The sequence below is a fragment of the Dipodomys merriami genome, unplaced genomic scaffold (genome assembly GCF_024711535.1).
Source record: "Dipodomys merriami isolate MVZ:Mamm:240054 unplaced genomic scaffold, mDipMer1.0.p SCAF_6, whole genome shotgun sequence".
Taxonomy (NCBI): domain Eukaryota; kingdom Metazoa; phylum Chordata; class Mammalia; order Rodentia; family Heteromyidae; genus Dipodomys; species Dipodomys merriami.
The window spans coordinates 1,479,492-1,492,039 of NW_027206179.1; the positions used below are offsets into that span (position 1 = coordinate 1,479,492).

The 12,548-nt window shown below is 60.8% G+C and overlaps 1 protein-coding gene across 1 annotated transcript in view; it reads right to left on the reverse strand.

The window, feature by feature from the left end:
• Pde4a (phosphodiesterase 4A) overlaps positions 1–7,126 on the reverse strand; it is a 34,825-nt gene extending 27,699 nt beyond the window's left edge. Inside the window, exon 1 of the mRNA XM_070002287.1 lies at positions 6,810–7,126. Within this exon, the coding sequence (XP_069858388.1) occupies positions 6,810–7,111 (302 nt within the window). The 5' untranslated portion in view covers positions 7,112–7,126. The remainder of the gene's footprint in view (positions 1–6,809) is intronic.
• Between the last annotated feature and the right edge of the window lie 5,422 nt (positions 7,127–12,548).

Below are 12,548 nucleotides of genomic sequence, written 5' to 3' on the forward strand. Positions count from 1 at the left end.
AAGGTAGAGACCGGAAAAAGGTCAGGAGAGGAACCATCCGTCCAAGGTTATTTCAAGGTCACATCCTTAGTGAGTTGGTTGAGCCACAACTCCAGCCTTTACTTCATTATCCGCCCCTTATGAAATGGCCAAGGTAGACTTGGTCATTTTAAATCCTAATTGCCTTCCTCATGTAACGTTAATGCTGTGTAAGAGCAGTGTGCCCAGCCTGCACTCCAAGGCTGTTTTTCCTCCCCAGATATAATCATTTGCAGAGGCTGGGAAGGTGGTTCAGTGGTCAAGCGCTTGCCTTGTATGCATGAGGCCCTGGGTTCGATTCCTCAGCACCACATAAGCAGAAAAAGCTGGAAGTGGCGCTGTGGCTCAAGTGGTAGAGCGCTAGCCTTGAGCTGAAGAGCTGAGGGATAGCACCTAGGCCCAGAGTTCAAGCCCCACCACACACACACACACACACACACACACACACACACACACACCGATAGAATCATTTGCAATTTGAGTATTTTTTTCTTTCCCCTGACAGTACCAGGGCCACTCTACCCTTGAGCCATGCCCCCAACCCTTTTTTGTACCCTTTTTCTGGGTGTCCTGTGCCAGTCCTGAGGCTTGAACCTGAGTTATTTGGCTTTTTTTCCCCCTAAGGTTCTACTACTTGAGCCACATCTCTGGCTTTTGGTGGTAAACTGGAGATGGTGAATTTTTTGTTTTTGATCAGTCGTGGGGCCTGAACTCTGGGCCTGGGCGCTGTCCCTCAGCTCTTCAGCTCAAGGCTAGCGCTCTACCACTTGAGCCACAGCACCACTTCCGGTTTTCTGGTGGTTCATTGGAGATGAGAGTCTCAGGGACTTTCCTGCCTGGGCTGGCTTTGAACTGAGATCCTCAGATCTCAGCTTCCTAAGTAGCTAGGAAGACAGACATGAGCCAAGGTGCCTAATCTGTCCGCGATTTGTGTGTGTGAGTGTGTGTGTGTGTGTGAGTGTGTGTGTGTATACACTGGTCCCGGAGCTTGAACTCAGGGCCTGGGTGCTGTCCCTGAGCACTTTTTTGCTTAAGGCTGGCCCTCTACCCCTGGAGCCACAGCTCTACTTTCAGTTCTCTGGTGGTTCATGGAACCTTCCTGGCCTGGCTGGCTTTGAACCTCGATCCTCAGCTCTATCTCAGCCTCCTGAGCAGCTAGGAAGACAGGCGCTGGTGGCCAGCTCTGTGGGATGTTTTTGTTTTGTTTTTTTTTTTGGTCTAGTCGTGGAGCTGAACTCTGGGCCTGGGTGCTGTCCCTCAGCTCTTCAGCTCAAGGCGAGCGCTCTACCACTTGAGCCACAGCGCCACTTCCGGCTTTTTTTCTTTTTGCTTATGTGGTGCTGAGGAATCGAACCCAGGGCCTCAGGCATGCAAGGCAAGCGCTCTACCACTGAGCCACCTTCCCAGCCCTCTGTGGGATGTTTTTGTGACTGGGCTCTGAGCAGTTGCCTGGGTTAGATTCGTATAGGAACTAGGAGAGTGAACAAATGCCCTCCTGGCTGAGAGGGGAGGCTCTCATGAAAAGGGAAGTAACTGTGGCTCAAAGTGGTAGAGCGCTAGTCTTGAGCACAAAAGCTCAGGGACAGCACCCAGGCCCAGAGTTCAAGCCCCATGATTGATAAATGTAACAACAACAACAACAATAATAATAATAAGCCAGGCGCTGGTGGCTCACGCCTGTCATCCTAACTACTCCGGAGGCTGAGATCTGAGGATCACCATTCAAAGCCAGCCAGGGTAGGTAAGTCCATGAGACTCTTATCTCTAATAAACCACTAGAAAACCAGAAGTGGTGCTGTGGCTCAGGCGGTAAAGCACTTGCCTTGAACTGAAGAGAGCAGGGACAGCGCCCAGGCCCAGAGTTCAAGCCCTACCACCGACAAAATAACTAAATAATTTTGTCCTGAACATGCAGTCTTTTTTTCCCTTCTTGTCCTTATTCCCTAAACAATACGGTACAACGACTATTTACACAGCTAGGCTTAGAGTCTGCACCAGGAAGTGTGTAGGGTCAACATCATGTTATATAAGGAGCTGGAAGGGGGGCCTATCAAGGGACCAGCTGCATTTCTGAGCCTGTAGCAGGTGCAGTAGCACACACCTACAATCCCAGGCCTCAGGATGCTGACACAGGAGGATAGCCGATTTAAGTTTCTTTCTTGGGGCTTGAACTCAGGGCCTGGGCACTGTCTCCTAGCTTCATTTGCTCAAGGCTAGCGCTCTACCACCTGAGCCACAGCAACACAGTGGCTTTTTCTATGTATGTGGTACTGAGGAATTGAACCCAGGGCTTCATGCATGTTAGGCAAGCGCCCTACCACTAAGCCACCTTCCCAGCCCAAGGAGGATGGGGGATTTAAAGCCAAGTAGGCTATGTAACAAGATCCTCTTTGCCTCAAAAATTGATTAAGCTGGTGGCTCACGCCTGTCATCCTAGCTACTCAGCAGGCTGAGATCTGAGCTTCACGGTTCAAAGCCAGCCGGGGCAGGAACGTCCATGAGATGCTTATCTCCAATGAACCACCAGGAAAAGGGAATTAATTGGCGCTGTGGCTCAAGTGGTAGAGCACTCGCTTTGAGCTGAGGGACAGCGCCCAGGCCCAGAGTTCAAGCCCTAGGACTGACCCAAAAAAATAATTTGGGGGTTGGGGTACAGCCCAGGATCAAGGCAAGGGAACTTTCCATTGACTAAAGTTTACTCAAACTGCAGCCTATGAACTGTCTTGTCACGTTTCAGCTTCATTTCTTTCTAGTTGGCCCTGGCTGATTCTGTCCTAATAAGCACATTCACCTTTCAACCACAGGACCTTTGCACTGGCTGCTGTCTCTGGCTGGCACCTTCTTCCCTGAGATCTACCCAGATAGCATTTCTCTCTCTCTCTCTTTTTTAAGGTCTCTCAAATGTCAGCTCCTCAGAGAAGCCTTGGCTGACCTCAGATCCTTCTTGCGTCTCCTTATCCCCCATGTCACTATCTATAATTATCAGACGGCTTTATGTGTTATTTTAGCTTTCTGCCACTAGTTTGAGAACACCCAAATGGCAGGAATCAAGAGCTTTCAACCTCAAAGATGCATCCTTTCAATGAGCAGCTCTGGCAGGCAAGGGGTGCTGAAGGAGGGAGGGAGGTCAAGGGCAAAGTGGCTGCCCTTGACCTCTTTCCTATCTTCCTCCCTGGGGGGGGGGCAGACATCCATCCCCGGGCTCCAGGCTTGCTTCCCGCAGTGAAAGACAAGGGCCAGGGGCAGGGCCAGGGGCGGGGTTTGTGGTGTGAGACCTTTCTCTCCGCTGATGTCATTGTAAGGAAACGCCCCCCCCACCTCCACCCTGCAGCCCAGCATCACCACAGCCCGGGGGGGGGGGGGCCGGGGAGGTACTGCTCATCCAGTTCAACCTCCTGATGGAAAAAGGATCAGAGAGGTCCAGCTCTGACCCAGGGTCACACAGCAAGCCAGATTCCCCTTGGAAAGCTCTGGAGGGGAGGCGGGGTATGCAGCTGTCCATCTGGCCCTGCACATTAGGGGTGTGGGGGGGGTGAGGAGGAGCAGGCACGACGCAGTCAAGGATGCTCAAGAGTTGGGGAGCCCTGGTGGGACCCCGGGACGGGCTCCCCCCCTTTCCCCACAGGAGGCTGTGGCCTAGGCCCAGGCGCTGGAGGGCTGGGGAACCAAAGCCAGCTCCCGATCGGGGGTGCGGGGGACCCCCCCCCGTCCCCGCAGCCTGCGGTCGGCCGGCCTGGCGCCCGCCCTGCGCGGCGTTCAATAGCCATGAAATCATCATCCCGGGCACTTGGCTTCCTCTCGGACCCAGGTGGGGACTGAGCGCGCCGCGGCTGCACTTCCGGCGCCGGCCAGCAGAGGGCGCGCGCGGAGGGGCGGCCGGGCTGGGGTGTGGGGGGGACCCCGGGGGGGACCCCAGCTTGCCAGAGCAGCACCCCAAGCCCTTCTCGCTCCCTCCCACCCGCTGCCCGGCCCAGCAAGCGCTTCCCCTAGGTTGGCTGGTTGGGGGGGGCTGGCGAGAGGGAAAGGGTCCCACCAGGGAAAGGGGGCTCTCTGTGGGCTCAGGCACCCCCCACCCCGGTGCTTGTCCCCCCTCTGCGGGTCCCGCCCTTCTGGCATGTTCCACCCGCCTCCTGACAGATCGTGACTCAGCCTCCCTCCCCCAAATTGGGGGATGGGGGCCTGGATGGAAGTGGGGGTGTCCTCTGACTCCTCTCTGGGGCTGGCTGCACCCCATTTCTGGAGGAAATGGAGGGGAGACAGCCAGGTTCCCATATTGGTGCAATGCTAGAAACCCCCGTTTTTCAGGTACTGGGGTTCGGAACTCGGGGCCTGGTACTTGCCAGGCAGGCACTTTACCACTTGGCTCTGTTCCCAGCACCCCCCTTTTTTTGTGTTGAACTCTTGCCCAGAGCCAGCCTGGACCTTGCTCCTCCTTCCCGTGCCTCCTTGGGTAGCTGGGATTACAGGCGTGCGCCTCCATACCAGGCTGAGGAGAGAGGCCTCTCAGACTTCCTCTTCCTTCAGCTAAAGGTGCAGAAAGAAGGGGCTGCCATCAACACCCCAACCACCGCCCACCCCCCAGTCCTCCTCAGTTCCAGCTGCACAGTGGCTAGCATCGACGACACAGCCCGCAGTGAAACGGAAACGCAGCCCGCTGCAGGGATGTGGTTGAAGTTCCTGTTTTGAATTCCCAGTCTGAGCAGCCAGCGCCCACCCCAATCTCTTACCCTCCTCCTTTCCCTGGAGTCCAGGTCCCTGAGTGACCTCCTACAAAGCCAGCCCCGCGCAAAAGCCTTTTTGCAGACATTTGTAACTCAGATCTCTGCACGGACTCCAACGCACAGTGCTCACAATGGCTCCACCCCAACAAACAGGCAGGACACTGAGGATCAGAGAGAACAAGGCACTTCTGCAAAGACACTCAGGAGCCGGGGGCCAGTGGCTCCCGCCCATCATCCTAGCTATTCAGGAGGCTGAGATCTGAAGATCAAGGTTCAAAGCCAGCCTGGGCAGGGAAGTCTGTGAGACTCTTATCTCCAGTGAACCACCAGAAAACCGGAAGTGGTGCTGTGGCTCAAGCACTCCCCTTGAGCTGAAGAGCTGAGGAACAGTGCCTGGGCCCAGAGTTCAAGCCCCACAACTGACAGAGAGAAAGCAGAGAGAGAGAGAGAAAGAGAGAGAGAGAGAGAGAGGTAAGCTACCAGGCAAAACCTGACTTGGGAGAATCCCAGCTATTTCCTGGTTTGAGGAAGGAGATGGAGATCTTTTGTCCCCCGGGCCTCAGTTTCCCCATTTGCCCAGCAGAGATGTTTCACAGAGCGCACAGAGGCTGCCAGTGAAGCCATGAAAAAAGATGGGGCAGAATTAATATGATGATCAGCTCTCTAGTGCAGGTTCTGGAGAGGCGGCTCTGGGAGGGGGAACGGGGATAAAAGGGGGTGTAGGGAAGTCCCTAGGGCCTTAAAAGGGAATCGGGCCCTGTGCCTAGTACCCCACCCCCTCTGGGTCTTTCAGGACAGTGACTTGAGCCAGTTTGGCTGGCTGCCGCTAGTCCTGGCATTTCCTGTTGATCTAGCTCTGTTTTCCTTTAGTTTTCTTTCTAGTTCTCATTGGGAATGAGCTGAAAGTGTGTGTGTGTGTGTGTGTGTGTGTGTGTGTGTGTGTGTGTGTGTGTGTGTGTGTGTGTGTGTGTGTGTGTGTGTGTGTGTGTGTGTGTGTGTGTGTTCATTCTGCACACTTGCCGATCGGGACAGGACTGGCTCTTCCCATCAGCCACATTACTGGGGTGCACATAGTCAGACCCCTCTGGGAACAACATGAGGTCAGTTTGACATGGGGGGGGAGATCATCCCACATCCGCCCCCCCCCCAGTGCCTAGCTCAGGGCAGGTGACAACACAGTCACAGTGTCTCCCAGAGACAATCGCGCTGACACAATCAACCCGGTCCCAGTGACACATCGCTGTGGCACAACCGTTCACAACCTCTGTCCTGGCCACCCACCCAGTCACACACAGTCACCGTCCCCACCGTGACAGGCATGCCACAGTCACGGTATCCCAGGGACACCGAAGCCTGTCTGTCCCCCTCCACCATGCGAGGGGACATGGTGTCAACAACACATGTGTGCGGGAACACACGGTTCCCGAGCGCCCGCGGTGCACACAATCATCTTGTCGCTGTCAGCGAAGGCCGGGGCAGGGAGCACACGACAAAGCCGATCGGGGTGGGGGGGCACCCCCAGTCCCCAGTTCACACACCCTCACAACCATGTCACCCCCCCAAGTAAACAGACACTGATTCTCTCTATATACCGTGACAATTCCCTGCCCAAGAGAGGAGAATAGAAGACCCCCCAACATGCCGACTGAGGAGAGAGGCTCCAATCTGACACATGGACCCCCAAGACAGTGCACCCCCAAAACTGACCCCCGCTATGCAGGATGAATCCTCAAATGCCCCCCCTCTCTTATGGAGCCCAACACCCCTAAGCACCCTCGCCTAGTCTGGAGTAAACTGTGTCCCCCCCCAGCCTCTTTCAGGGCGCCCTCTAGGGTCCCCCAAGAAAGTCCAGCTCTCCCTGGGTGAACGCTGATCACAGCCCGCAGGCTGGTTACCCCCACCCCTAAACCTCGATCCACCCCCCCCGTAGGGAACCCCGGGCGCGGGCAGCGTGGGGGGGTCGGGGCCCCGCGCGCGCCCTCCCCCGCGCGCCCCCCCGACGCCGCCCGCGCACCGCCCCCCTCCCCGCGCCCCGCGCGCCCGGGACGCGCCCCGCCGCCGGGGTCTCACCGCCTGCCGCCGCCTCCGCCGCCGGTGCCGTGGAAGGACGAGGGCCAGGACATGCGGGTGGTGCGCAGGCCGGGCCGGTCGCCGGTGTCCACGGCGTCGGCGCGCTCCATGGGCCGGTGCGGCGGCCGCTCGGGCTCCGCGCGCTCCGCGCTGTCCGAGTAGCCGCGCTGCTGGATGCGGATCGGGGTCCGCGGCTGCCGCCACAGGTGCTGGGGGGGCGGCTTCAGCGTGGCCTGGCCCTCGCGGGGCCCCGGCAGGGACAGGGACAGGCTCCGCTCCGAAGGGGCGGCCGGGGGCTCCATGGTGCCGCGGCCCCCCACGCCCAGCCCGGACCCCCGCCCGGCCCGCGGCGCCCCCCGGCCTCTCCGCGCCTCAGCTCCGCCGCGCGCCGGCCCCGCGGGGGCGCCCGGCCTTAGTGGGGGCCATGGCGACCCGGGGGCGCGCTGGCGGGGCCGAACCCCGCGGCCCGAGCCCCGGGGCCGGGGCGCTGCGGTGTCCGCGCGGTGCCCGCGGGGGCGGGGGACGCGAGCCCGGCTGCGCTCTCCGCGCTCGGCGCCCCGCTCGGCGCCAGCCCCGGCTCCCCCCCGCCGCCCCGGCCGCCCCTCCCTCCCTCCGGCCCGCCCTCCGCCGCTGTCAGCGCCGCCCCGCCCCTCCCCCGCCGGGGGAGGGGGATCCCCGAGGGGGGAGGGGGAGGGGGGCCGCCGGAGCCCCGCGAGCTCCCCCGCGCCCCCGCCCCCCTCCCCCGGCCCCAGCCGCGGCGCCCGACCCCGGTCACCAAGGAGTTAAGCGGTTAATCCGATCGCGCAGACGACACCGGAGTGGCTGCCGGGGTGTCAGTCAGTCCGTCCATCACGGCGGGGGGCGGAGCCCGGGGCGGGGTGGGGGGGACCCGCCGCGTCCCGGCGGCCCCCTCCTCCCAGCCGCGGGGCGGGGTCCCGCCGCCCCTCCGCCCCCGATCCCCGATGCGGGATCCCCGATGCGGGGCGCGGGGCGCGGGGCGCCGGTCGGGCCCCCGCGCACGTGGCCCCGGTGTCTTGTTTTCGACGTCGGCTGCGAGTGTGGGTGCGCACGTGGTCGGCGGGCGCCGTCAGCCCGCGCGTCCCGGGGCTGCGCTGCGGGCGTCGGGGGTGCGGGGTGGGGGTGCGGGATGCGCGCGCACGTGCGCGGGGGGGAGGGGGCCCCAGCTCGGCGTCCGGGCCTGTCGGTGCGTCTGTCCGTGCAGGTCTGCGTTGGACGGCTTGGGGGGTGGGGTGGGGACCTCTTGTTTTGGGGGGCCACCCCCGCTGTGGTGGGGTGGAAGGCGCGGGGTGCGTGGCCGGCCCGCCCTCCGCTCTCAGTATAGCTGCTCTCGCCGTGGGTAAACTGAGGCAAGACCCCTCCGGCTCCTCGCTGCCCTTTCCGGGAGCGTAAACAGCCGAGCCTCTCCTCGGCGGGGGCCCCCCGCCCCTTTTTCCGGCACCTAAATCCGGAGTCGCCGTGACTCACGCTCCCGCCTCCCCCAGCGCCGCGCCGGGCGCGAGCCAAGAGCGGCGGGAGCCGCCCCCCCCCCGCCCGGGGGCTTCTGGGTTGGGGGTGCCCAGGGCGAGGGGGGTCCCCACCCCGGTCCCGCCCCCTCGGGGCCCAAAGCCCTGGGTGACCCGGGGCGCAGGTCGGTGTGACCCCCCCCCGTCCCACCATGGGGTCCCCGGGAGCGCGGGGCAGCCCCCCACCGCCTCCCCTGCCCCTCCTCACGCCATTGTTTTCTTTCTTTTTTTAAAAAACACAACCTTTCCATCTCCAACCTCCAAAGCCGCTTTCCTCCCCCGCGGTAGGGGGCTCGGGAAGTGTGGGAGGCGAATGCGGAGCAACAATGGGGTCCTCCCTCCCCCCATCACCGAGCCGCGGGGTACCCCCAAGGCCGGGACTCTAACCCCCCCTTCACCGCCGCACCCACCCCTGGCTTTGGGGTGGAGGCAGAGATTCAAGAACTCTGGGCCCTGCCCAGATCTGGAGGGGGTCCTGGGGCGAACCTCTGGATGAGGGGGTGGGGGGGCCAAGGTGGGGTTCGGGGCCACAGCTGGGATCTGCGGTAGGATGGAGGTGGAGGAGGAGGAGGGTACGAGGCAGAGGGCCAGGGCTCGTATTTTGGAGCTGTGATTTGAACCCCAAGATGGACCAAGCTGGACCTGAGCCAAGGAGAGGCTGGGGGGGGGAGTGAACCTCAGGCGCCCCTCGTTAGGCCCCATCCCCTTCCCTCTTTTCCCACCCCCCAAATCTGGAAGAGTGAAGCGGGAGCCCTCCAAGAGTGCACAACATTGGGGGTGGCACTGAGCTGCAGAGCCGAGGGGGGAGGGGGAGGGGGAGGGGGGCAGGACGAGGGACCGGCCGGCAGCCAGGACCAGCTCAGCTCTTTGGTTTTCAGACTCATCCATCCCTGGATAGAAGCAGGGCGGAGGGGGGGAGGGGGAGAGGCTGGTGCCCTAAGAAGACCCCAAATGAGAAATATCTAGAAAAAAATAACAGGATGATGATAAGGCTCTGGGATTCTCTCTCTCTCTTAAATTACATCTCTCCCAGAGAAAGGGAAAGTCTCAACTCAGACTTCTTTTTCAGATCTGGTTCTACTTCCAAAATCCTCCTAGCAGGGTAAAGTAGCTGGTGTACCCCCCCCCACACACACCCCAAGATTGGACCTGCGTGAATGTGGAGGGGCCCTCAGGGCCCTGGAGAGCGAAGCCCCTTTCCCTCCCCAGGCCCTTCCTGATCCAGGCAGCTTGGTTGGTTACCTGAGGCCCCAAGGCAGCCTGAGTCACCAGACCCACAGGGGTTGCCACCACCTGACCCACCAGTTTCCAGAAGTTTCTGTTTCCTTTTGCAAAACAACAAAAGAGCAAAGGGAGCCCAGCTGGAGCTTAGAAAGGGCTCGGAGGCTGCCAGTAGGGAACCCAGCTCAGTCCTGCGCCTTCCCCCCACCCCCCATTCTGATCTCCCCCCTCCCCCCCACCCCACCTGCCTACCTGGTGATGCAAATTCGCGGCAGGATCAGCAAGGGCAGCGTGGTGGGCCGCGGTGGCGCCCGGGGCCCCGGGTCCGAGGCGGCCTCAGGCTGCGCCCAGCCCAAGCCGGGCCCGGACGACAGGCGGCGGCGAGGGCGACGCAGGTCGGCCCCTAGCAGATTGGCACAGCCGGGCTCGGGGGTCTCCCCGGACCTCTGTGGAGGGACACGGGTCGGGTGGAGGCGTGGTTTGCCAGGTTTAGCACCCCTAATCCCTACCCCCCCAGGAACATGCCTGCTGCACCCTTCCTTTGGATCCCCAGTCTTGGACTCAGGGCCCTCCTGTCTCCCATCTTCTTTCTTCTGTGAGACCTCATCCTCTTGACTAAGGACTCTTTCCATCTTCCATATCGTTGTGCACTGGGGGCTTGAACTCAGGCCTTGGGTTCTGTTACTCCGCCCCCCCACCTTCAAGCCTGGAGCTCAGGGCTCCACTTTTGACCGTTTGGTGGTTAATTGGAGAGGAGTCTCATGGACTTTCATGCCTGGGTTGGATTTGAACCGGGATCCTCAGCTCTCAGCCTCCTGAGTAGCTAGCATGACAGGTGTCTCCATCTTATTTCTTCATGAGATTCCCAGCCACCAGCCCTCGTGTATAAAGGGTCTCATTCCGACCTCCGTGTCTAAAGAGGCTCTGTTTGATTGTCCTGTCCCCCCACCCGTGAGATCCTCAAGATCTTACCCCCAGGGCCCTGCGCACCACCTGGCCAGAACTGCCTCCCTGCATAAGCAGCCTCAAGAAAGACCCTTTCTCCCCGCCTCCTGTAGGCTGAGAAACCGTTCATCCGGGCAGCAAAAGTGGAAAGCCAACGGTGTAAACTGAGGCACCAAGCGCCCCAGACACCTGCTGGGCAGGTCAGAAAGCCAGCTGTGATCCGGTCACTAGGGGGCGCTGTCGTGCCTCCGCCCGGGCCCCGCCCCCTGCCAGGCCCCGCCCCCAGGGCCAGGCCCCGCCCCCAGGGCCAGGCCCCGCCCCCGCACCTCGTCCCCGAGCCCGGCCACCGACCACGCGCTGCGACTCCTCTTCATCCCGCCAGCCTAGCCGGTCCTGGGGGTCGCGGGGGTCATGCCGGCCCGGGGTCAGGACCACCTGCAGGACCAAGCGGAGGCATCTAGCCATGACCTCCCCAGGACGAGGGTGGGGGGGGGCCTGGAATCCGCCCCGCCCCCCCCCGCGCGGCGTGACGTCAGCGAGCGGCTGACGCACCGCCGCGGGTGACGACGCCAGCCCGTTGCCAGGGCGACGGCTGACGCACGGCCGGGCTGCGGACGCGCGTCAGTGCCGGGCTCGGCCGCTGGGGGGGGCCCGATCGCCGCCCCCCGCCCCGGGGGATCCCCGCGGAGGAGCCCGGGAGCTCCCCGCGAGCTGGCCGCCGGCGCCGCGCGTGGTCCGAGCCGGGGGCCGGAGGAAACGTCTCCTCCCAGCTTTGTGGGGCTTTTTTTTTTTTTCCTCCTTAATGTCTGTACCCCGAAATAGATGCGATGTGCGGGGGCCGGGCGCCGAGAAGAGCCGGCGGCTTGCGGGCGCAGATGGGGACGGAGACAGACAGGGACACGTGGAAATAGCAACAGACAGACAGGGCCGCAGACGCCGCCGGCAGCGGGGGCCGGGGGCTGCCTCACTTTACCCCTGCACCAGGCGCTCAAGGGTTGTGTTGTTGTTTGTGTTTGCTGTGTGACTTCAAGTCTCTGAGCCTCAGTTTCTCCTCGGGAACACCGAGTGATGATCATCTCCTCCCCCCCCCCATCTTTCTGCAGGGCTGACGTTGAGGACAAGAACTCACGCCAGATTGTGCAAAAAAGAAAAAGAAAAACCACAAGTGTCTGGGAGTCAGGAAGTGCGCTGCCAACATCTTGAGTCTGTGGAATAACATCAGATGACGGGAGGAAACCTCAGTGTCCTGAACCCCAGGCCCACGCACCCCTGCGGGGAGGAGGTGCTGCTCATCTCCCTGCCCTCAGGCCCCGTCCAAGGCTGGGCTGATCTCCTGGAAGATTCTCCACCGGTGAAGGGCGCTGCAGCCTCAGGGCCTTTGCATGTGCTGTTCCCGAGGAGCCACAGGTCCCCCACACCTCCTGCAGACCTCTGCTTATAGATCTCATCTTTTCCAGCACTTTTTCCCACTGTGCTGTACTCTTGATTTCAAGTTCTAATCCCTTGCAAAGCTTCTGAGTCCTCCTTTTTATTTATTTATTTTTGGCCAGTCCTGGGGCTCGAACTGAGGGCCTGGGCACTGTCCCTGAGCCTCTTTTGCTCAAGGCTAGCACTCTACCACTTGAGCCACAGTGCCATTTCTGGCTTTTTCTGTGTATGTGGTTCTGAGGACTCGAACCCAGGGCTTCATGGATGCTAGGCAAGCACTCTACCACTGAGCCACCTTCCCAGCCCCCTTCTGAGTCTTTTTAGCTTGTCCTGTGTTTCTCTTCCACATAATAGCTCAATCAAACTATTTATGATGTTTATTGTCTGCATCACATTAGAACATTACCTGTGTTTGGAACCAGTATGTGCTCTTACTGGGGCTTGAACTCAGGGACTGAGTGCTGTCCCCTGGTGCTTGGACTCAAGGCTAGCATTCTTCACACACACACACCACCACCACCACCACCATTTTATTCTATTCTATTTTGCAGTGCTGGATATTCAACACAAGATCTTGTGCATGCTAGGCAATGAACTCTATTACTGTAGCTTCCTAAATATT